We start from the raw sequence: 21,898 nt of genomic DNA, 5'->3' as shown, positions 1-21,898 counted from the left end.
CAAAGTGCTTTAAACTGGGCCTTCCCAATGACCCACCAATACCCCTACTAGCTCTGTATCCCAAATATATAATAGATATATATTTATTTATATATTGCATATAAATATATAATTCTAATGTATAGAATGTTCATAGAATATTGGGTGACTTGCTGTCCAAGGGAAGGGGAGGGTATATTGCAGCTGAATGTAAAATGGAAAGAAAGCTGGTCAATAAAGACAAAAAAATGTGTGTTCCAATCTGGCTTCAAGATACTTACTTGTTATGGAAGTCCGGGCCCTTCACCTTAGCAGGTCTGTCTCCGTTTTCTCATCTGTAAAATGGGAATAATAATTGCCCCCAACTGTCAAAGTTGTTGCATCAAACATCAAATGAGAGAATATTTGTAAAGTGCTTTGTAACCTTAAAACATTATATAAGTGCTGGCTACTGTTGGGACCGCCTCGGTGCGGATCAGCGGACATCGCTGGGGAGGATGGGCGGTGTCTGCGGGTGAGTTTGAGAGCCGCGGACTAGTCCAGAGGGGGTGGACAGAATCAGTCCATTAATACATATTTACTGCACCCTTCTAAACGCCGGTGTAAGTGCCAAAAGGGGGGGAAGACAAACAAGCAGGATAGACGGGGAATATTGGGAAACGGAAGGCACGAGAATTAGGGGGGGTGCAGAAGTAGAGCGGGAGGATGCTGGGGATGCTCCGCCAGTTCTCCGCTGATGGCGTGGGGCCCAGCCCGGAAGTTCCGATTCAGGCCACGGGGACTAATTAGCATTATTATAATGATTAGGGCAGGGGCTAAGCTGAGGAAACTGAGGCAGTCTGGGGGAGGGGCTCCGGAGGCCCGCTGAGGGGGAGGGGGAGAGCCACGGGCCTCGGGGCTGGTTCAGTCCTCAGGGGGACAGCCAGTGACCTTTCTCATTCCGGCTCCTGGGCTTATGGGAGGGTTTCAAGGTTACTTAAATAAGATCGTAACATATGGCTGTAAAACTGCGTGCAGGGTACACAGTAGGTGTCTAATAAATGCCCCCCTCTCCCTCCCCCGGGCAGTCAGCGGCAGAGGTGAGCCTGGCACGCCAGGGAAGCGACCGGAGCGACTCTGGGGCGGGGGGGGAGGGGGGGGGGGACGCCGGGGGCTGGGACGGGCACTCTCGAATCCAGAACCCGAGAGGCCGCCCCCGCGTGCTCTTCGCCCTTCCCGACCGCCGGACCCAAGACCTACCTAGTCCCAGAGTCCCCGAAGACGGGCCCAAGTGCGGCAGGTACGGTCCTTCCAGCCGGCGCCTCCCCAGCAGCGTGCACAGCAGGTACGCCGGAGAGCGCATGCGCCGATAGAACGCCTTCTTCACGTGGCTGCTCTTTCCCGGGGAAACTACAACTCCCAGAATGCCCAGAGAGAGAGAGAGAGAGAGAGAGAGAGAGAGAGAGAGAGACTCCGCCTGGGAGGCGGGTTCTTTTGGCCGAACGTCGTCTTGCAGGTGGGCTGGTCTGAAGAAGTAGAAGCGCCTGAAGTTAGTCTTATTTAGTTTTCGTGCCTATTTCCCCGGGAAGAAGCCGCGGAAGACAGAAACCAGCCATGTCGTCCCTGATTAAGAAAGTGATCAGCACGGCGAAAGCGCCAGGCGCAATCGGGCCCTACAGGTAACGGCGCGGGTAGGAATGGGCTCTAGGAGCCGTTCGGGCTGAAGGAGACTTTGGAAGCCGTCTGGCCCATTCTCCCGAGGAGAAGTCTGAGACCCTCTCTCGGGGACGTGGCTCGGGTTTCGGCATAAGGTACAAAGAACAATTTCAAATCTGCTCGATAACGAGCAAAAAGTGGCTCTATTGAATACTAATTATTTAATTAACAATTGACCAATAAGAAGGCTTCGTCTCTGGAAAACCTAATTATATTAAAGGATTTTACACGCTGTTAATGAGTTTCGTGCACTGAGAAAAAAAAAAAAAGGTGCTAATAATACTCCTATTTCTTACTCTAGTATCACCAAATCACCACCCTGGATTGTTCCGCTTCAAGGTCACTTAAATAAGATCATGAAATATGACTGTAAAACTGCGTGCAGGGTACACAGTAGGTGGCTAATAAATACCCCTTCTCTTCCCTCATCCGGGGAGTCCGTGGCAGAGGTGAGCCTGGCGCGCCAGGGAAGCGACCGGAGCGACTTATTAGGTAATTCACATTCATAGAGCGTTAGGGCTAACAGGTGACTTAAAAAGCATCCTGGATGAGAGGCACCCTCATTGACACACATGAAAACTGAGGCCGGAAAGGAACTTGCCACGAGGAACATAGTAAATAAGTGTAGGAACCAGAAACCCAATCTGAGTATTTCCTCAAGTCCAAGTATAAACTTTGACCTACTTTCCTTTTTGTATCTCTTTTTAAGCCAAGGGCTCTTCATCTCTTTTGCGTGTCAAAGACCTTTTTGTCAGTGTGCTGAAACCTTTCTTAGAGTAATATGTTTTTTTAAATAATTAAAAGAAATGCTGAATTTTACTTAGAGTTTAATGTGGTAAAAAGATGTGATTTTTTTTTTCTCCATACAAGTTCACAGATTCCCAGAAATCTTTTTTGAATCAGAACTCCTTGGAGTTTGCCCTAGACTTTTCCAACTCACACCCACAACAGTTCTTTGCAAACTGAGGGAAAACTGCTGCAGGTGACAAGCTAGTAAATGTAGTAGAAAAATAAAAAAAATTTTTTTTTTTTTTGTTTTTCAAAGAAGAATTAAAGAATTTATCCTTTAACAAATCTTAAATGCCTGAGTATGAGGCTCAATATGAGGGACTGTGCTAGACATCTTAAAAGTTTTAAAAACTTGCAGATATGTGGTCTCACTCTTACAAATCTTTAATCTATAATTATCTATAAATAATTATATATATTGACAGTTATCTATAAATGTACTGATTTTTGTATGTATGTATATGTATGTGTATGTATGTATAAATGTACTGATTTTTGTATGTATGTATTTGTATATATGTGTAAATGTGCTGATTTTTGTATGTATGTATATGTATTTGTATGTATGTATGAATGTACTGATTTTTGTATGTATGTATATGTATTTGTATGTATGTATGAATGTACTGATTTTTGTATGTATTTGTATGTATGTATGAATGTACTGATTTTTGTATGTATGTATTTGTATGTATGTATGAATGTACTGATTTTTGTATGTATGTATTTGTATATATGTGTAAATGTGCTGATTTTTGTATGTATGTATATGTATTTGTATGTATGTATGAATGTACTGATTTTTGTATGTATTTGTATGTATGTATGAATGTACTGATTTTTGTATGTATATGTATTTGTATGTATGAATGTACTGATTTTTGTATGTATGTATATATATTTGTATGTGTGTATACATGTACTGATTTTTGTATGTATGTATATGTATTTGTATGTATGTATGAATGTACTGATTTTTGTATGTATGTATGTATATGTATTTGTATGTATGTATGAATGTACTGATTTTTGTATGTATATATATTTGTATGTGTGTATACATGTACTGATTTTTGTATGTATATATATTTGTATGTGTGTATACATGTACTGATTTTTGTATGTATGTATATGTATTTGTATGTATGTATGAATGTACTGATTTTCGTATGTATGTATATATATTTGTATGTATGTATAAATGTACTGATTTTTGTATGTATGTATGTGTATTTGTATGTATGTATACATGTACTGATTTTGTATGTATGTATAAATGTACTGATTTTTGTATGTATGTATAATGTACTGATTTTTGTATGTATGTATAATGTACTGATTTTTGTATGTATGTATATATAAATGTACTGATTTTTGTATGTATGTATACATATATGATATGTAGTGATAAATCAAGTATTATAATTATTGTTCTTATCACCAGGAGTTGCTAACCACAAACGATTGAATTTTCAGTTGGTCACTGAAATTTATGAAACCACTAAGATGTTAAGGCAGCACTGATTTTCTTTAATGGAAGGAGTATCCATACTGCTTTAATGAATCTTTTGACATATGCATAAGTGTATACATAAATAGCTAGCATTAATATAATGCTTTACATGTTTTACATTACATGGTCATATCAGAAAAATAAACTTCAAGCTATGAAGCAACTGATTCATTAAGCCAGCATTTATTGTCTACTATTCGCCAAGCAATGATGATAATTAGGTAATAAGGTAAATCTGATCGAAGCATGCTTTAATGTTATCTCATTGATAGAAATCACTTAACTATTACCATATTTATCAGATTACACCAGCCAATATTCATTCTTAAATTTTTTTTTAAGAGTATATTGCAAATTTCAAAACAAGTTGTCAAGTCACTGTTTCATATGGAATCCTGGACTGGGTTCTTTTGTCACCCGTATTCCTCTTTCATGTCATCTCATGTTTACTATATCAGGGCTTCTTACCACAGCCTCTTTTCACCTGAGAAATTTTCATATGACTTTGGTTGTATAGGTATATATAAAATAGATATAGAAATCAAGCATTTACTGATAATAAATTATAATTTTGTGATCCCTACATTGTTAGGAGACCCCATATGGGGTTGCAAACCACAGTTTAAGAAACTGGGTACTATGTTATATTTTGGAGCTTAATCTAATTCCAAAAACTTTGTTAGAGAATTTGGGTTTGGGATATGATCCACTACATTGATATATTGCATATAAGAAAAATAATTCAAATGCACCTATATGTGGTGACCAAGAACTAACAATTTATGTTTATTCTTACAGACTTGATAGACTACTAAAGCACTGATTCACTTCTGAGACACTTGAAGTTACTTGTTCAAGTCAATTATTAACCAACTCCCAATTTTTTTGAGTTTCACTGTTGTATTATTCCTCTTCACCATGATCCAGCAATGCTGGCTTACTTAGTATTCTTTATAGCTCTTCTTTTACTTTGGCTCCCCTGACCATCCTCAACCTGACTTACAGTGATGTAGTTGAGGGCTAAGCTTAGAGTCAGGAAGACCCTAGCAAATGCTGCCATATTTAATTACTAGCTGTATGGTTACTGGACTCTCTCAGCCTGTTTTATTATCTCCAAAATAGTGGGTGGGTTTCCATATCCTTCCTCCACATCCCCCTTTCACTTTTCCCTGACTTCCTTACAGATTTAGATCAAAAGTCACTTAAAGCAAGAAGCCTATTTCCTACCGCTATTACTTCCTTCTGAGTTTATCTTCTATTTACTGTTTCTGCATCAGTACATGTAAATTTTATAAAATGGAGATTAAAACATCTTTTTTAAAAGTATTAAGATTTGGTCCTAGGTCTTAATCAAATAGCTGTCAATGAGAAACGAAATCAAACTACATACAGCCATATCAGTTCTCTGGAAATGTCTGCAGCTGGTTGTCTTGTGAAAGTGAGCTCACTAAAATACCTTCTCACCCACCCCATTTCCTACATACAAACAAAAATGGAGGGTAGAATAATGCTATTATACTATGCTGAATTGCTTCAAAAAGTGTGATTGGTAATTTAACATGAACACCTAGGTCAACAAACGTTAAGGGCCTGGTTTATGCCAGACATTATGCTAGGTACTTAACATGACATTCAACCAACACTTTTTAAAGGAGTCTCACAAATGCCAGTGATTTTTGGAATAAATCTAATGGGAAAGGTGGGGCAAATATTTTTTCTCATCTCAAAGATGGGAAAACATTTAAAGAAATTAAATGATTTGCCCAAAGTCATAAAGTAAGTTAAAGGTAAAAGAAGAGCTAGAGGTCTCAAAGGACTCATTTACATACCTTTTAAAATATCAAATTGCCTGCCTAGAAAACCAAGCTTATATGTTGTTGAAATTTTATTTTATGGTACTATGTAATTTGTCCAGCTTAAGAAGCTGTTACTTTTTTGGTCATGTGAATGGCTATTCTAACAACAATACTTTATTTACTTTGTAACAAGTGATGAGCACTTGCTTTCTAATAAGGTTTTCAGGGAAGACTAGCACTTCTGGTTGGATTGAGCTCTTTTCAGGGCTTTTCTTCCACCTTTAGCATCTACCTGTCACCCAATTTTCACCTGTGGTTCCAAGAAGCTGTAGCATATACTCTGGCTACACCCTGGTGTAGGTATGGTGCAGGTATGTATTTTTCAAAACATAAGCATGGATAATTCTTCAACATTAAACCTTGCAGAACCTTGTGTTCCAATTTTTCCCTCTCTTCCCCAGATGAAAAGTAGTCCGATATATGTTAAACATGGTAGAACGTAAATCCAATTCTCAAGCAAGTCAAAACATCACCCTAGGATATCATTGGTCCTTTTTCAAATGAAGGATGAACAACAAGAAGTATCCTTCCAGAATCTAAATCAACTACCTGCTCTAATTGACCTGCTCTGTAATAAGCATACCTCCTCTTTGCCTAATTAGTGAATAGTAACCTTGCCTAAATTTCCATAGTCACTGGTATAAAATATAGTCAAATTGTAAAGATTCATCATCTACTAGTCGAGTGTTTTGCATTTTAATGAATACACTGCAGTTGTCTTATCTCTTTGTATTCTGTGTAAAAGAATTCTCACAATAGCACTGAAGTAAATATATTTGAGATATCTCAGATCTACTTTATTACCTAATTATCATCATTGCCTAGCCCATAATAGACACAATAAATGCTGGCTTATTGAATCAGTTGCTCTATAGCTTGAAGTCTATTTTTTGGACATAACATAATTACCATTCCTACCACTATGCTATTTATATAAAACCTTCTGAATGTCATCAGTCTCATGTAGAGAATTCTGCTGATAGGACTTTTAGTATTTCACTGAAAAACTTGCTGCTATCCCTTTTCCTGCTCTGTCTTTGCAAAATTGACTTGTGGTATGTATTCAACATTCAAAGAAGCATATTCCATATAACTGATATGCTCAACTTTCACATTAAATATTGTGGAATAAATTTTAAGCATTGTCTTCTTACTCATTGATTTTCATTGATTCATCATTGTTAATCTACTATAACTCTGGAAATGATGTATGGATTATGTATCTATTTTTGATGTTGTCAATTTATTTTCATTATCATCCTGTAGGGTTCCCTATCCAGTACTTTGTCTGCTCTAGTGACAGGATGAAATTTCTCCATGAGATTGGAGACTCAAGATATTCTACCAAAATGGGAAAATAAAAATATTAAGCTTTCAGTGTGACTAAATTAGGAATCCTATACAAGAGTAATAGGCTGATACTTATAAATGTTAGGAAAAGAATCTTTGAAAGAAAATTCCTAATGATCTGTTAAGTTTACCATCTTTAAAATGTATAGTATATAAATGTGATATAAAAATATCACATAATAATAAAAAAGATGATTAGCTCAAGGAATGCTTCTTTATAGAATGAAATCTAGGCATTGTATTCCTTAGTGTTAGAAATAATGAAGTACTGACTTTGGTATAGCTCTGATTTTATTGGCATGAGTTCTTATTTTATGGGTAAAATTTATCATCTTCCCTTGTTCCCCATGCAACTGTTGCATAATTGACTAAATTAAGTGGGAAGTTCTAAATGATAAAATGGAAAAGAATAAAGTGGAAAGAAGTTGCATAGTGAATGGATGAAACAATGATGAACATTGGATTGCCTTGCATTGGGTACAAAAATGCAAGACACAGTCTACCTGCAGCCAGAATTAGGATATTAACCCAGAGAGAGAACTGTGGCAACTGAGTGTGGATCACAACATAGTATTTTCACTCTTTTTCTTGTTGTTTGTATTTTGTTTTCTTTCTCACTTTTTTCCTTTTTTTATTTGATTTTTCTTGTGCAGCAAGATAATTATATAATTATGTATACATATATTGGATTTAACATATTTTTGCCATGTGTTTAACATATATTAGATTACTTGCCATGTAGGGGAAGGGATGGGAGGAAGGTTTAGGGAAAAATTGAAAAATGAGGTTTTGCAAAAGTTAATGTTGAAAAATTATCCATGCATATGTTTTGAAAAATTAAAAAGCTTTAATTTTAAAAAATCATTAAAAAAAGAAAATTCTTTTTAGTTTATATTTGTATTCTGGTTATGTTGTGTCCCAGCTCAGGACTGCCTGTGCAGGAAAAGGCCAAATGTGTTGAATGAACATTCTGGCCTTGGCATAGAATGGAGAGGGTGTTGTCACAAATTAACCAATCCACACTTTTCAGAAAATCTGAAATAAATCTGAAAGAGTGCAACAACTTACTATTGTTGCATTAGTTATTGATTTCTAACTGTGTGTAAGTGGTTATTTTGGTGTTAAAACTTTTAAAATTACTAACAATTTTAATGAATTGTTTTTGGAAATGGTCTTGAGCTGAAAGAATATATTTCTGGTTGGTCACAATTGCCTGTAGTCTTGGAATAGTTCATCCAATATCCTATTAATTCACCATTTTCATAGAGCTCTTATAATTAAGCACTGGCAAACTTCCGAAATGTTTCCCCAACAAAAAAAAAAAATGGAGAAGAAATTTTTGAAATAATATTATCTAATTCCTCATTTTACATATAAGGAAACTGAAGCACCGAGAAACAAAATTGCTGTATTCATAGCAGAGCCAAGATTTAAATCCACATTACTCTCATTCCAAATCTAATATTCTTTCTAGTATATCATTGTGTCAAAAGACTTTAAAAAAAAAAATAAAGTATGGAGGATAGAAACATACCTGACTAAATTACATTTAGCATAAGATTTAACTATTCTTTTACATAGGATTTAAAGTAACATAGTACTCTGCAGGACACGTAAGAGACATTTGGTAAATATTAGCTCTTTCTGATGGTGTTCAACCTTAGAAAAGTTTACAAATTAACAGGTTAACAGTTATCTATTTGTAGGCCAAGGTGAGTCATGAAGAGATGTTCATTTTTGTAATAAACAGGTTATAATTAACTCTCTTCCTAAGCTTCCTAAGTATTTTTTAATCACACCAATTTTTGTTTTCAAATACTTGTGCTATAAACCATAGGATATCTGCTAGAGAGATTCTTTTGCTCATAACAAGATCAGAAAAAGGAAATAAGAATATTCTGAATAAAACGAGTTCAAACTAATAGGTCTATTAAATTGCTTATGTACCTGATTTCAGAAACAGATGCAATATGATATCAGGATTTTCTCTTCTTGGTTTAACTATGCAAGCAACCATGAAATTTATCTCAAAATGTAGGGATACTTTAAATTTTTGTAACTGTTCAAAAGATATTAACATAGTTTTTTTCTTTTTTACCCATAGCTTTTCTTATATTATTATAGCTTTTTTATTAATTATGAATCTCCAGCATTCTTATTATTAAAAACACAAAAATGGAATGTTCTGTTAATTGAAAGTTCATTAGCCATTCCAATCTTTGTTCCAAATAGTTATAAATAACAATTTATCTTCAACTTTTGGGGGGGGGGAGGGAGACACAATAATACATTAAGAATATAATGAGTATCACTTTGTGGTGAAAACTATACATTTATTTAGTAAGCTTTCAGAATTTGATTTAAAGTATAATACTTGATCATTTTCATTACAGTCAAGCAGTACTGGTAGACAAAACCATGTATATCTCAGGACAGTTAGGCATGGATCCTGCAAGTGGACAACTTGTATCAGGAGGGGTGGCAGAAGAGGCAAAACAGGTAAGTGATTTTTTACATTTGATTTTTCTTTTTCTTTTTAATATTGAGCAATTCAGAATCAGTCTCACTGATATAATCTTAAGTATTCTCAGCTAATGTTGGCTTTTACTAAAGACCTGTTCTTCATGTCAAGAAAGTGATTCTGAGTTCTCAGTGCTATGCCAGAAGAGACCAAGTTGTGTCAGGTCAACAGTCAGGGAAAACTGTGAGTGATGGATGTGGATGTCTATCTAAAAACTAGCTTATATAGAGTTCAGAGCAGCATATCATCAAAGAAATGACTCAAGGTCTAGTGAGAATTTACTGAGTATAGTAAAAATTTTTAGAGACTGGTTCAGTACAGAACTCCAAACATCTAACAAAACATAAAAGGATGTTACTTCTCATTGGTTTACAGTAAGCTATTAAATGGAATGCCCATAACCATTTGCAAAAAGGTGGGCTGGAAAGAGTCTGAAGTTCAGACTAAATACCATATAAAGTCCTTGAATGACAGGTTAATAAAAGATCATAGATTTAAGTTAATAATAACTTATGTATGCTATCAATGCCTTAAACCTTTCTCCCTTGTATTACAGGCACTTATAAACATAGGGGAAATTCTGAAAGCTGGTGGCTGTGATTACACTAATGGTGAGTTAATATCACTTTATAAGTATGGAATAACAATTAGATTTGTGCTTCCAGAGCAGAAAACTAGGAGTTATGTATATGGGGAGACCGAATAACTATTGAAAGATCTAGTTTTACTATTTCTAGTCATATGAAAAGATGTTCCAAGTCATTATTAATCAGAGAAATGCAAATTAAGACAACTCTAAGATACTACTACACACCTGTTAGATTGGCTAAGATGACAGGAAAAAATAATGATGATTGTTGGAGGGGATGCGGGAAAACTGGGACATTGATGCATTGTTGGTGGAGTTGTGAACGGGTCCAACCATTTTGGAGAGTAGTTTGGAACTATGCTCAAAAAGTTATCAAACTGTGCATACCCTTTGATCCAGCAGTGTTACTACTGGGATTATATCCCAAAGAGATTATAAAGAAGGGAAAGGGACCTGTATGTGCACGAATGTTTGTGGCAGCCCTTTTTGTAGTGGCTAGAAACTGGAAACTGAATGGATATCCATCAGTTGGAGAATGGCTGAATAAATTGTGGTATATGAAAATTATGGAATATTACTGTTCTGTAAGAAATGACCAACAGGATGATTTCAGAAAGGCCTGGAGAGACTTACACGAACTGATGCTGAGTGAAATGAGCAGGACCAGGAGATCATTATATACTTCAACAACAATACTAGATGATGACCAGTTCTGATGGATCAGGCCATCCTCAGCAACGAGATCAACCAAATCATTTCTAATGGAGCAGTAATGAACTGAACTAGCTATACCCAGAAAAAGAACCCTGGGAGATGACTAAAAACCATTACATTGAATTCCCAATCCCTATATTTATGCACACCTGCATTTTTGATTTCCTTCACAAGCTAATTGTACAATATTTCAGAGTCTGATTCTTTTTGTACAGCAAAATAACGTTTTGGTCATGTATACTTATTGTGTATCTAATTTATATTTTAATATATTTAACATCTACTGGTCATCCTGCCATCTAGGGGGGGGGGGGGGGGGGTAAGAGGTGAAAAATTGGAACAAGAGGTTTGGCAATTGTTAATGCTGTAAAGTTACCCATGTATAAATCCTGTAAATAAAAGGCTATTAAATAAAAAAAAAAAGAAAGAAAGATCTAGTTTTAGACATTACTGATCTTAGATCTACCTCTGGGGATTCCAGTCCACCTTGGTAATGATCTAAAGGACTTTTGCAGATTAAAGGCTTTTACTTTTCTTCTTTCTAAAGTATTACTGATCCTAAATAGTGAATCTCAGGAACTTGAACTGTACTCTAAGCTTTCTTGTTTCTGTTTTGTTGTACCACTTAGTCTTTTATTGTGTTTCCCTCTTTTTCTGCTTATTGCCTCCTTTCTTTCTATTCCAAATATCATTAATTTCAGGTGACAAGAATAGGTTTCTAGAGTTTGTTTAGAAAGATGATACAAATTTAATATTAAAACACCAGGGTAAGCTAATTAAAAGTGGATATAAATGGCACCTACTTTCAGACTAGGTGATATTTAAACTTTCTAAACTGTTCTCTCAAGCTACAGTTTCTCTTTGGAGCCACCTTCTTTCCGGCTAACTTATAGTGCTCTGGATCAAACTCAGATACTCAGAAAACTATCTGATTTCATGGTGGACTTATGTATGTTCCAGATATAGTCTTAATTAGCTGCCATACCTTCCTGCCTAAAAGTAAGGGAATATAAGAAAAGTAATGGCATTGTTTTCTCCAAAAATGTAATACAGTATCACCCTGAAAATATATAAGAATAAATTCACATGCTAAAAGAATTTCCTAACAATTAGAACTTCATAAAAGAAAATGGCTTCCTCACAAAATATTAAGTTCCCTGTCTGAGATTTTTTTAACCAGGTGCTGTTATTGGACTTTGCTTTTTTCTTTATATATCATTTTCTCTATATGTAAATATAAAATAATAATATTGCTTTTTAATGTATAGTCTATTCATATTTCAATATAAAAAGGGCACAAAATCTTATTTTGTTTCCAAAATAAATTTGGGGTTAGATTAACTATCTCATAATAACTATGTTTTCTAGTGGTAAAGACAACTGTTTTGCTGGCTGACATAAATGACTTTAATGCTGTTAATGAAATCTACAAACAGTGTAAGTAACTTGTTTATTTCTCTTTTACATGAAGTACAGCAATGGATTATGTTCACTTGTTAACATTTATTGACTAAGATGTGTTTAGCACAGTTAATATATGGCCCCCAAAAGACAATCAGGAGACTATTGTTAACTACTATCAATACCAAACTATGACTCTTTTATCTTGATAAATTCTTTTAAAAATTATATTTATATGTGTGTGTGTGTGTGTGTATGTTATGTGTGTGTGTATAAATGTGTGTGTGTGTGTGTGTGTGTGTGTATGTATGTTAAGGGTATCCTCAATGAAAATTAAGAAGAGAACATGCAAGTTTTTGCAAACAGTTCTCTCCAGCAAGCTTAATGTTCATAATTTCAGTATTATTTTTTAAAAATACCCAAGAACATAGACTGTTATAATTGTTGATTATATAAATGAATATAAATACAGTTGGTTTGATAGGAAAAAAATGTAGTCTTAGAAAGTTTCTCCAACAAGAAGTGTCTCATGAATATATTAAGATATTCGAGATTTCTTTGTGTATGTATAATTTCAGTGATAACTCATTCAATAGTCCTCTAATTATTAATATCAAACAAGTTATAAAATAGGCAGATGTATCCTCCTCAAAGGTGTTTGACATTTTCATTTTGATGGGCACAAGGATCTGTATGGAAGATTTCCATATAGAAGTTTGAGGACCTATAGCTGGTAGTCATTGCAAATGATATGATGCTGATTGCATTAAAGCCTTTGACATTACAGGGATTTCTCATTGAATTTCATAATTATTCAAGACATCATTCTAACCATCCACATAGGAAAAACTAAATTGATGAATGATGCCTATGAAATGCATTGGATAGCTAAATCATTGAATTAGTATATAAGTACATAGACTGGTAATAGACACTGCATGTGGAAAATATATTGGATGCAGAATTAACTATGAGAAGGAAGCACTCTGGTTTATATTTAGAGAAACTATGTGGTACTACTTTTAATGATCCCAAGCCACTTTCCAGTAGGAAAAGTTTTTTTTTTTTTTAATTAAATCCATATGTTCTCCTGGAGAAACTCTTATGAATGTGAATCTTGAAATACTACAATCTCTGAAGAATCAAAGTGGCAGTGATCTAAAGGTCACTGGAGAGAGATATGGTAAGCAAAAATTGGCTATAGCCAGTTGGCAGTATTGATCCAAGAAATGATATAAGGTATATATTATGAAAGAAATACTACTTGGCAAGTAGTATGAGCTTGTCATTGACAAGAGCAAGGGATAACAAATAATCAGAGTGTAAATATAAAAATGCCTAGAAAAAGACCTCTGTACATATGTATGTACAGATACATATCTGATGTATCCCTTGTAGAATACCTACAGGGGAAATAGAATAAGAAGGCATGGACAGGTTACCATCTGTACCAGTGGAGATGAAGGGGGTGTGAAACTGTGTTCCCTTTAAAATTATCACTCTGAAACTCTGTTCCCTTGATTCCTCACCCTCAGACTCCAGAGACTCTATGAGAGCATATCCTCTTGGCTGGCCCTTTCTAAGGCAGATCACCCCCATTTGTAGCCTGATAGCCAGAACCCCATTCAAATTCTTTTGGGAGACTTAGACCATCTAGGCCTGAGGACTTTGACTTTCTTTTCAACCTGAAGCCTGAGTGTCAAGATTCCTTTTTAAAGAGCAATTTCTAAACTCATTCCTTGCAGAATGTCCAAAGCCCTTGATATAGCTGCCTGGCAGGACCCTGCCCACTGAGAAGGCATTCTCTTCTCAGTGGCAGCCACCATTTCCCTAATAGAACTTTGACACCAACAATAAACTTCCATTAGTGCCACCTAAAACTCTTTTGGTTAATGAATTCTTTCACGAAGGACCTACGTTGACGAAAAGGGGATTTCCACAACTCTCTGCCCTGTACTAACCTCATCATTTGGCCCCAAGTGAACTTGGGGACATCTCTATGACCCTTGCCAGCTCGAAGCAATTACAGAAGAGATCTTTGCCCCTTTGGTAACGCAAATGAATTTGGGGAATTACTGTTTGAAAGGGGGGAAATGATGGGGGGGAACCCTGAAGCTGTCCTCTGACTTTGGAGGGGAATTCTTGAGAAACTCTCCTTGAACTCTGAGAAACTCTCCTCTGGGACAGGCCAGCCTCAGGGAATCAAAATAAAGTGGTTCCATTCTGTTATCTTGGTGGGAAAAGTTACACCCTCTGTTGAGTTGAGTCTAGGACCACTCCTACTTAGCCCAAATTTAAATAGTCTCATTTAGCTGGAGATCTGGACCTGATATATCTATTAAGCTGAAAATTGATTCAGGACCACTCCCAGTAAGTGGTCTCATTCAACCAGAAATCTAGTCCTAGGGGCAATGACAACGTTGGAAGTAATTTCTTTCCATTGAAAATTCAACCTCAGATTTCCTATTTAAAGAGCAATTTTGGGGCTTATAAAGCGGGACCACTCCTTGTCAAGGAACCCTTCTCTCACCCTCTTCTCAGTGCTAACACCCCTCTTTATCTCCCTCTGCCAGGATTTCTCTGCTAGACCTTTACTTCCCTGTCAGAACCTTGCCACTGAGGAAGTCAGCCTCCTAGCAAAAGCTAACTTCTCAGTGCCAATAAACATCTTTTTACCAGTCTAACTTTTTGGGTTTGTGAATTCTTTCATGTTGGACCTGTGCTAACCAGAAAGGGTTCCCACAACTCTCTGCCCTTCACTAACCTCATCAGAATCTCAATTACATAAGATCAAAAATCCACTGAAAATGTTAAGAATTTAATAGTAAGCTAGAAGTCACTAAGATCAAGGAAAGGGTGGTATACCATAGAAAGAGTAGATTTTTATAGTGTAATTTGGGAGAAAAATTCTACAACCTACACAACATAAATAGGGACTTTATCTTGCTTGGAAATAGGTGGCATAAACTTCATTCTCCCTAAATATCTTAATTCTTTTTAATTCCTGTTTTAACTCATTTGAACATACCAAATAAAGTTAATTCTTTTTTTGATAATAATTATTTCAGTATTGTAAATACCACAAAAAACCTTCTAATTGCCTCTAAGATATATCTTCAAATTTGTGTTGGAGAAATAATTATATATTGACATCTCCTTAATATTAGAAGGAAGGAAACAAATGTTCAAGTTCTTTCTATGTGCCATATTCTGCTAACCACTGGGGCTGTAAATATAAGTCAAAAAAAAAAAAAAAAAAAAGACAATTCTTATCTTTAAGGAGCTTACATTCTATTGGAAGATACAGTGGTCAGTAAGACTTACTGAGTTTGCAGTATTAAGGGATACTTACTAAAAATGGATCTGGAACTCAGAAGAGTACTTAAGATTTGACATATAGAGTTAGAAGTCATCTGCTTAGAGATACTGAGTAAGTGAGATTGCTAATAAAAAACATCCTGAAAAAGAAAGCTGAAGTTATACTCTTAGAGAATATCCACTTTAACAGGTTGATTAGCGGATAAGACAGGAGCAAAAGAGAAAAGTTAATTGAAAATTAATTATAATACTGTCACTGTTAGTAAAAATTGTTTAACAAGCCCAGCTGAATTTGTGAATTTAATGGATGAAATTAGACCAGTTTCTAATGTTGTTCAATATTCTAAGGAGGGAACAGAAAAATTTAATGATACAAGTTACAAAGGGATCAAGGGATTATAGAGTAGTGACTAGTGAAATATTAAAAGTTGAACACCATAGGGTGTACAAGTGAACAAGTGAAGCCAAAGTAGAGATAAGATTAAAAAAATAGGGAGAAGTCAAGGGATCAAAGCTCACTTCACAGGCAAAGGTTAAGTTTAAAATGAGAAAGATATTTTTGTTTGTTTGTTTTTTTTAAAGCTAGTACTTGCTGAAAGAGTAGAATTTCAAAGTTAAGCATCTTGGGAGGTGATGTGTGGTTCCATGAATTGTTACTGTGGTTGTCTATAACTGAAGTGGGATAGAAAAATAAGATATTGAAGCTAAAGTTGAAGAAACTAAGAGGTCAGGGTGTTATTTTTAAACTTTATGCCTTGTATTACAGTTACTTATGTATATGTCTTATGTCCCTTCATTAAACTATAAACTCCTTAAGGAAAAGAACAATGCCTGATTGACCACTGTATTCCAGAGTATCCAGCAAAATGTCTTGTATATAGTAGGAACTCTTTTTTTGAAGGAGAGAAGGGAAAGAATGTCAAAATCAAAGTTCAGTTTCATTAAAAAAAAAAAAAATCCCCGAGTTCAAAAATCACAAAATCATTTTTGATCAAGAGATTGATCAAAAAAAATTGAATTTTTAGTAAAAAAAATATTGAATTACAGTAATCATTATGTAAAGTATTTTGTATAATGTAAGTTATATATTTGAAAATAAGTCTTATTTTTCCTGTGATATACTTAATAAGATTCTTGATATTTAACTGATTTTTTTTCTTAAACAATATGCCATAGAGATGTTTTTTATAATTGTTTTTAATCCAGATTTCAAAAGTAGTTTTCCAGCCAGAGCTGCTTACCAGGTTGCTGCTTTGCCCAAAGTAAGTTATTTTAAGATAACACATGATTTTAGATATTAATTTCTACATTATATTTGAATGTTCAACTAGCATTACTGGAAAATTTAAAAGAGAAGGACAATTCATGCCCATTGTGGGAATGTGTTACCTAGCTGAAGATATATAACACACATAGAGAGGGCTGGACTTGATTTCAAGGATATAGGGAACTGTTGGGGGAGTAAAATGCCTCTCTACCAAGACATTTCAGCACCTTCTCTGCATCTTAAGTCTTAGAGAATTATTGTCATATGAATATTCCCATTATTCCCATATTTTCTGAACTAGTAGTTCTCAAGAGTGTGGTCCAGGGCCCTGAAAGCCTTTCAGGGTATTTGTGAGGTTAAAAATTAAGACATTTTCATTTCTAGTATGATAAATATCACTAAATTTAACCAAAAAAAAACAAAAGCTCTTTGGGGGGCTCAGTATTTAAGAGTTCTTTTTAAGGGTTCCTTAAACCAAAAAGGTTGAGAGCTGCTGTATCTTACTCTTTATAGGAATGACAATACCTGTCTCAGTTGGTTGTGAAGAACAAATGAGATATTTGATATTTCAAAGTATTATTTTAATTTTAATATGGTATCTTCTAATTAATGACAACTGGCACCAGAACAATCACTTAAACCTAAAATAGTAAACTGTGTTTGCATAAAAGTGCTATACAAATATAATAGATATAATCTCACTCCTAAGAGCTTTCATTTTTTTATGTATCTTTGATTTTTAGAGTACATTTACTCTTACATCTGTCAGTCTGGATGTATTTTTACATGGTTATGTTCTGGTTGCTTTTTTTTCTGTGCCTAGAATCACAATTTCATTTCCCTATAAGAATGTTCTTTTCAGTGGATTTACTTAAAACCATCTACAATTTAACATTTATTTTCTATTCATAGTTTTACTGCTTTCCTTTTGTGACACATTAAGAATACTTGAATAACGTGTTTTGTTTTGTTTTGTTTTTAAATATTAACCTTATTCACTAGTACATAATTACCTATAAATTGTTTTGTTATTTTTCCCACAGGGAGGGCGTGTTGAAATTGAAGCCATAGCTGTTGCAGGACTTCCTATGAAATCCTGACTATAATTCATGCCCTCTACTGTTTTGCCAATTAGATTTGGTTAGGATAAATGATTGTTGTTACTTCTAATTCTGGAAATTAATGTGAAAATTATGAGCCTTAATGAAATGTTGTGGAGGACTTGGCATTCTGGAAATGACATAATGAGTGAAAATGAATGCAAACTAAAAGATTTGCCGGAAAACACAATACATACAGCCATACTACTGAAAGTGAAAAGTAGGGTATGGAAATTATGGTATTTCTCTACAAAATTAAATAAAAGCAAAGAGTAGGAAGAAATGCAGGCAAAAGCTTTTCTCCAGGAATTCTGGAATTGTTTTATATCTGAAAGGAGAAAAAATAACATGTCTGGAATTAATTTCTACTAAATACATAATCTGAGAAATAATTGACTGATGTTCTTATAATTAATTTTATAAAAAAAAATTAAGCAAAAAATCATTTTATACATTCTTTCAATTAATTGCATGTAATGCTAAGGATTTAAAAATGTCATTTCCCTCAAAAGACCATCAACTTCTTTTTAGAGAATTTCCACTGTTGGTCTCATTGAAATTCCAAAGGGTGTGGCAGAAATTAATGAAAAGAAAAAAAGTTACAAAGAAAGAAATTAATGGACCAAAAATTTCTAAATGACAAAATGTATTTTTTCTAATGGAAATAAAATGAAAGCATGTACATTTTTTGTGTGGTAACATTCATTTTAGAAATATCATTATTATGAAACAGAATTTTGCTATTAAAGGCTTCTGTAAGATTTTTTCATCATCCATACTATTTACCAAATATATAATGATACTATGCCAATGATTTTAAAAGCCAAATAACTGGAGTGTTTCTTTCCATATGGATAATAGAAGCTATCAAGATAAATAGAAGGCAGAAAATTTAAGAACTAGCAGAGAATAAAGCGTTATCAATCAACAGATATTTTATATTAAATACCTATGTGTCCCAAAATGTTGGGGATAAAAAAGATGGAAACAGAACAGTCTTTGCCCTCAAGGAGCTTACAATATAGTTGGGGAAGAATATATATCTATATAGGTATATACAAGATAATTTGGGGAAAGAAAGTGCTAATAAGTAGGAATACATGGAAAGACTTCATAAAGGTGGGACCCTAGCTGGGCCTTGAAGGAAGCTTATGGAATCTGAGAGTTGAAAAGGGGGTGAATTTCAGGTATGAGAGATTGCCAAAAGCACAAAACCAGGAGATAGAAGTGTTATGTAAGGGAAACCTACATAATACAAATGAAGACCCATTTGGCTAGACGATATTGTGCAAGAGAGGGAGTGATATGTAATAAGGTTAATAAAGTAGGTTGGAGTCAGGTTATGAAAGGTTTTTTAATGTCAAACAGGAATTCATATTTTATTGTAGAGGTAAGAGGGAACCACTAGAGTTTATTGATCAGGGTAGTGACCTAATTAGACCTATAGTTTAGGAAACCACTTGGACAGCTGTGTGGAGAATGGACTGGAATGGAGGGTGTTGAGATAAAATAATTAAGATATGTTAGGGCAGTTAGGTGGCAGGGCACAGAGTCAGGAAGATCTGAGTTCAAATGTGGCTTCAAGATCCTTATTTGCAGTGTGTACTTAAGCAAGTCACTTAACCCTGTTTGCATCAATTTTTTCAACTGTAAAATGAGTTAGAAAAGGATGACAAATATATTCAGTATTTTGGTAAGAAAACTCCAAATGGGTCACAAAAAAGACATGACTGCAATGACTGAACATGAGAATAAGATGGGATGATGCTGAAGTTGTAAACTTGGGTGATTAAAATGATGATGGTGGTAACCTCAAAATAACCAGGGAAGTTTGGGACACAGATATGTTTTAGGGAAAGATAATGAATTGTTTTCAAAATGTTGAATTTGCTATGTATTTGGGACATCTGGTTCAAAATTTCCAAGGCATAGCTAGTGATGTGGACCTGAAGCTCAAAAGAGGGAATAGGGCTTCATATATAAATCTGGCAGTTATCAGGGTAGAGATGATAATTAACTTAAACCCTTGAAAGCTAAATTGCTCAAATTAAAGAATATCAAAAGAGAGAGGACCTAGACTGAAAATATTCAAGGATGCATTGATAAGTACTGCTGCCAATCATACTAACATAAAGAGACATTCTAGTTGTTGATTTATTATATCCCTGAAGCACAGGTTCCTGGTATTTAAAAAATGACTGCTGAGGACTAGAAAAAATTTTCATAATATTAAAAGTTTCTAATTATATCAGAAAAAAAAAAAAGGAATGTATAATTGCTGAAAGGGAAAGATTCACATTTCAAAGATAAACTTGAATTTTTTCAACCTTTTTTTTAAAAAAAGTTAACATTTTTATTTACAATTTTGAGTTCCAAATTCTGTCAATCTCTCACTGCCTCCCTCCTTGAAATGGTAAACAATTAGATGTAGGTTATACATGTGCAATTATATAAAACATTTCCATAGTAGTCATGTAGATTGACCCAGAGAAATGAGAGGCGGAGCCCAGCTCCAAGATATCAATCAAAAGACAGGTGGAGCATGATTGCAGCTGAGGTTACAGCCAAAGAGTCTTTAGGTCAGGACTCTGATGTGATCAATCAGCCTAAAAGTAATCACATGACACAAAGAGATTACAGTTGGGGAGAATACAAGCTTTTTAACCCAACAGGGCAGTGTCCAGTGTAAACAGCTCCAATGTAATTGCTAAATGATGAGGAGAAATCCCAAAAGTGGTAAATAGAAGGGAATTAGATAGTTAACTGCCTGGGAGAGAGGGTTTGCTTGTGTTCCTACAGATAGAGAAGGAATCAGATAGGTGCCAATGAGTCGTATTCGCCTTGTCCTTCAGAAAGAAACAGAAAAAGAAAAATCTGGAAACAAAGGAGAAAACCTAAGAACAAAAACCAACAGAAATCATTGGATTCCTTGAGTTGAAAAATTGTTGATGAGACTATTGCAGTACTTTAAAGCTTGCAGGAATTATTGGGTTCCTGGCACATGAACTAATGGATAATGGATTCCTTTGGGACTATTTCTAGGACTTATGGACATGTATAAATTCTCATGTTGATTCATGTTATTTGTTACATTACTACTAGCCTGTGTTATATTGCTATGTGCTTATGTAATTTATATAATTATGTGTAATGCCTCCCATATTGATGGATTTATGTATACCTATTTCAAATGAGCCTCTTTAGAAACCCACTAATCTGATTTGGTTTCCCATTTCCTTTGGTGTTTTCATCTCCCTTCTTCAGATGTCAGGCAGGGTGTGACCATCTCCTTTTTATGGTGTTTTCACTTCTTTTTTGAGCAGTCAGGGAAGGCGTGATCATCTTCTTTTTGGGAGGTTCTCACCTTCTTGAGGAGTCAGGGAGGTCATGACCGCCTATGTTCTAAATCAAAAGAAAGCGGGAGATGTTATGGGCCAGAACTTGAAACAAGGTGATAACTCAATGGAATTGATAGAAACAATAATTATGTTTACACCTTTGAGAGTTCACACATTGGCTCACACATTGCAGTTCACAAGTCGGGAGATATCCAAGTTTACACCTCCCACAATCCCACTCTCTCAGAGGAGGAGTCAACCTTTGGGTTCACACCTTTAAGAGATCATATATAAGAAGCTCTCAGTCTCAGCAAGAGTCAGTTGGAGATAGGCAGAAGCTGGAAGAGCTAAAGGACTAGCAACAAGAGCTCTCAGAACCAAGGAAAGCTTACTGGGTTATTTTGGAAGAAACAATAAAAGATTGGATTTTAATTCCTGGCTGCATTTGAGGTGATTATTACTCTGAAC

The 21,898-nt window shown here is 35.0% G+C and overlaps 2 protein-coding genes across 3 annotated transcripts in view; one reads left to right on the top strand and one right to left on the bottom strand.

Annotated features, from left to right (window-relative positions):
- Positions 1–1,333, bottom strand: part of POP1 (POP1 homolog, ribonuclease P/MRP subunit) — a 30,074-nt gene extending 28,741 nt beyond the window's left edge. The window contains exons 1-2 of the mRNA XM_031947028.1: positions 1,219–1,333; positions 261–314 (exon numbers count right to left, since the gene is read on the bottom strand). The gene's annotated coding sequence lies outside the window, so the exon portion shown is untranslated. The remainder of the gene's footprint in view (positions 1–260; positions 315–1,218) is intronic.
- A 96-nt stretch (positions 1,334–1,429) lies between these two features.
- On the top strand, positions 1,430–18,767 carry LOC100913235 (2-iminobutanoate/2-iminopropanoate deaminase). Of its 2 annotated transcripts, XM_031947029.1 has the most exons (7): positions 1,430–1,637; positions 2,122–2,166; positions 9,576–9,681; positions 10,260–10,314; positions 12,375–12,443; positions 16,932–16,987; positions 18,036–18,767. In XM_031947029.1, the coding sequence occupies exons 1-7, from the start codon at positions 1,573–1,575 to the stop codon at positions 18,090–18,092; spliced, it is 453 nt and encodes a 150-aa protein (XP_031802889.1). In that variant the 5' UTR covers positions 1,430–1,572; the 3' UTR covers positions 18,093–18,767. The 2 variants fall into 2 exon arrangements, with proteins under 2 accessions (XP_031802889.1, XP_031802890.1); XM_031947030.1 differs by lacking the exon at positions 2,122–2,166 and having other exon boundaries at positions 1,433–1,637.
- Positions 18,768–21,898: the final 3,131 nt, after the last annotated feature.

The sequence above is a fragment of the Sarcophilus harrisii genome, chromosome 1 (genome assembly GCF_902635505.1).
Source record: "Sarcophilus harrisii chromosome 1, mSarHar1.11, whole genome shotgun sequence".
In the NCBI taxonomy this organism is placed as follows: domain Eukaryota; kingdom Metazoa; phylum Chordata; class Mammalia; order Dasyuromorphia; family Dasyuridae; genus Sarcophilus; species Sarcophilus harrisii.
Note: the sequence above shows the minus strand (reverse complement) of the source record. Positions and strands in the feature narration are given on the sequence as shown.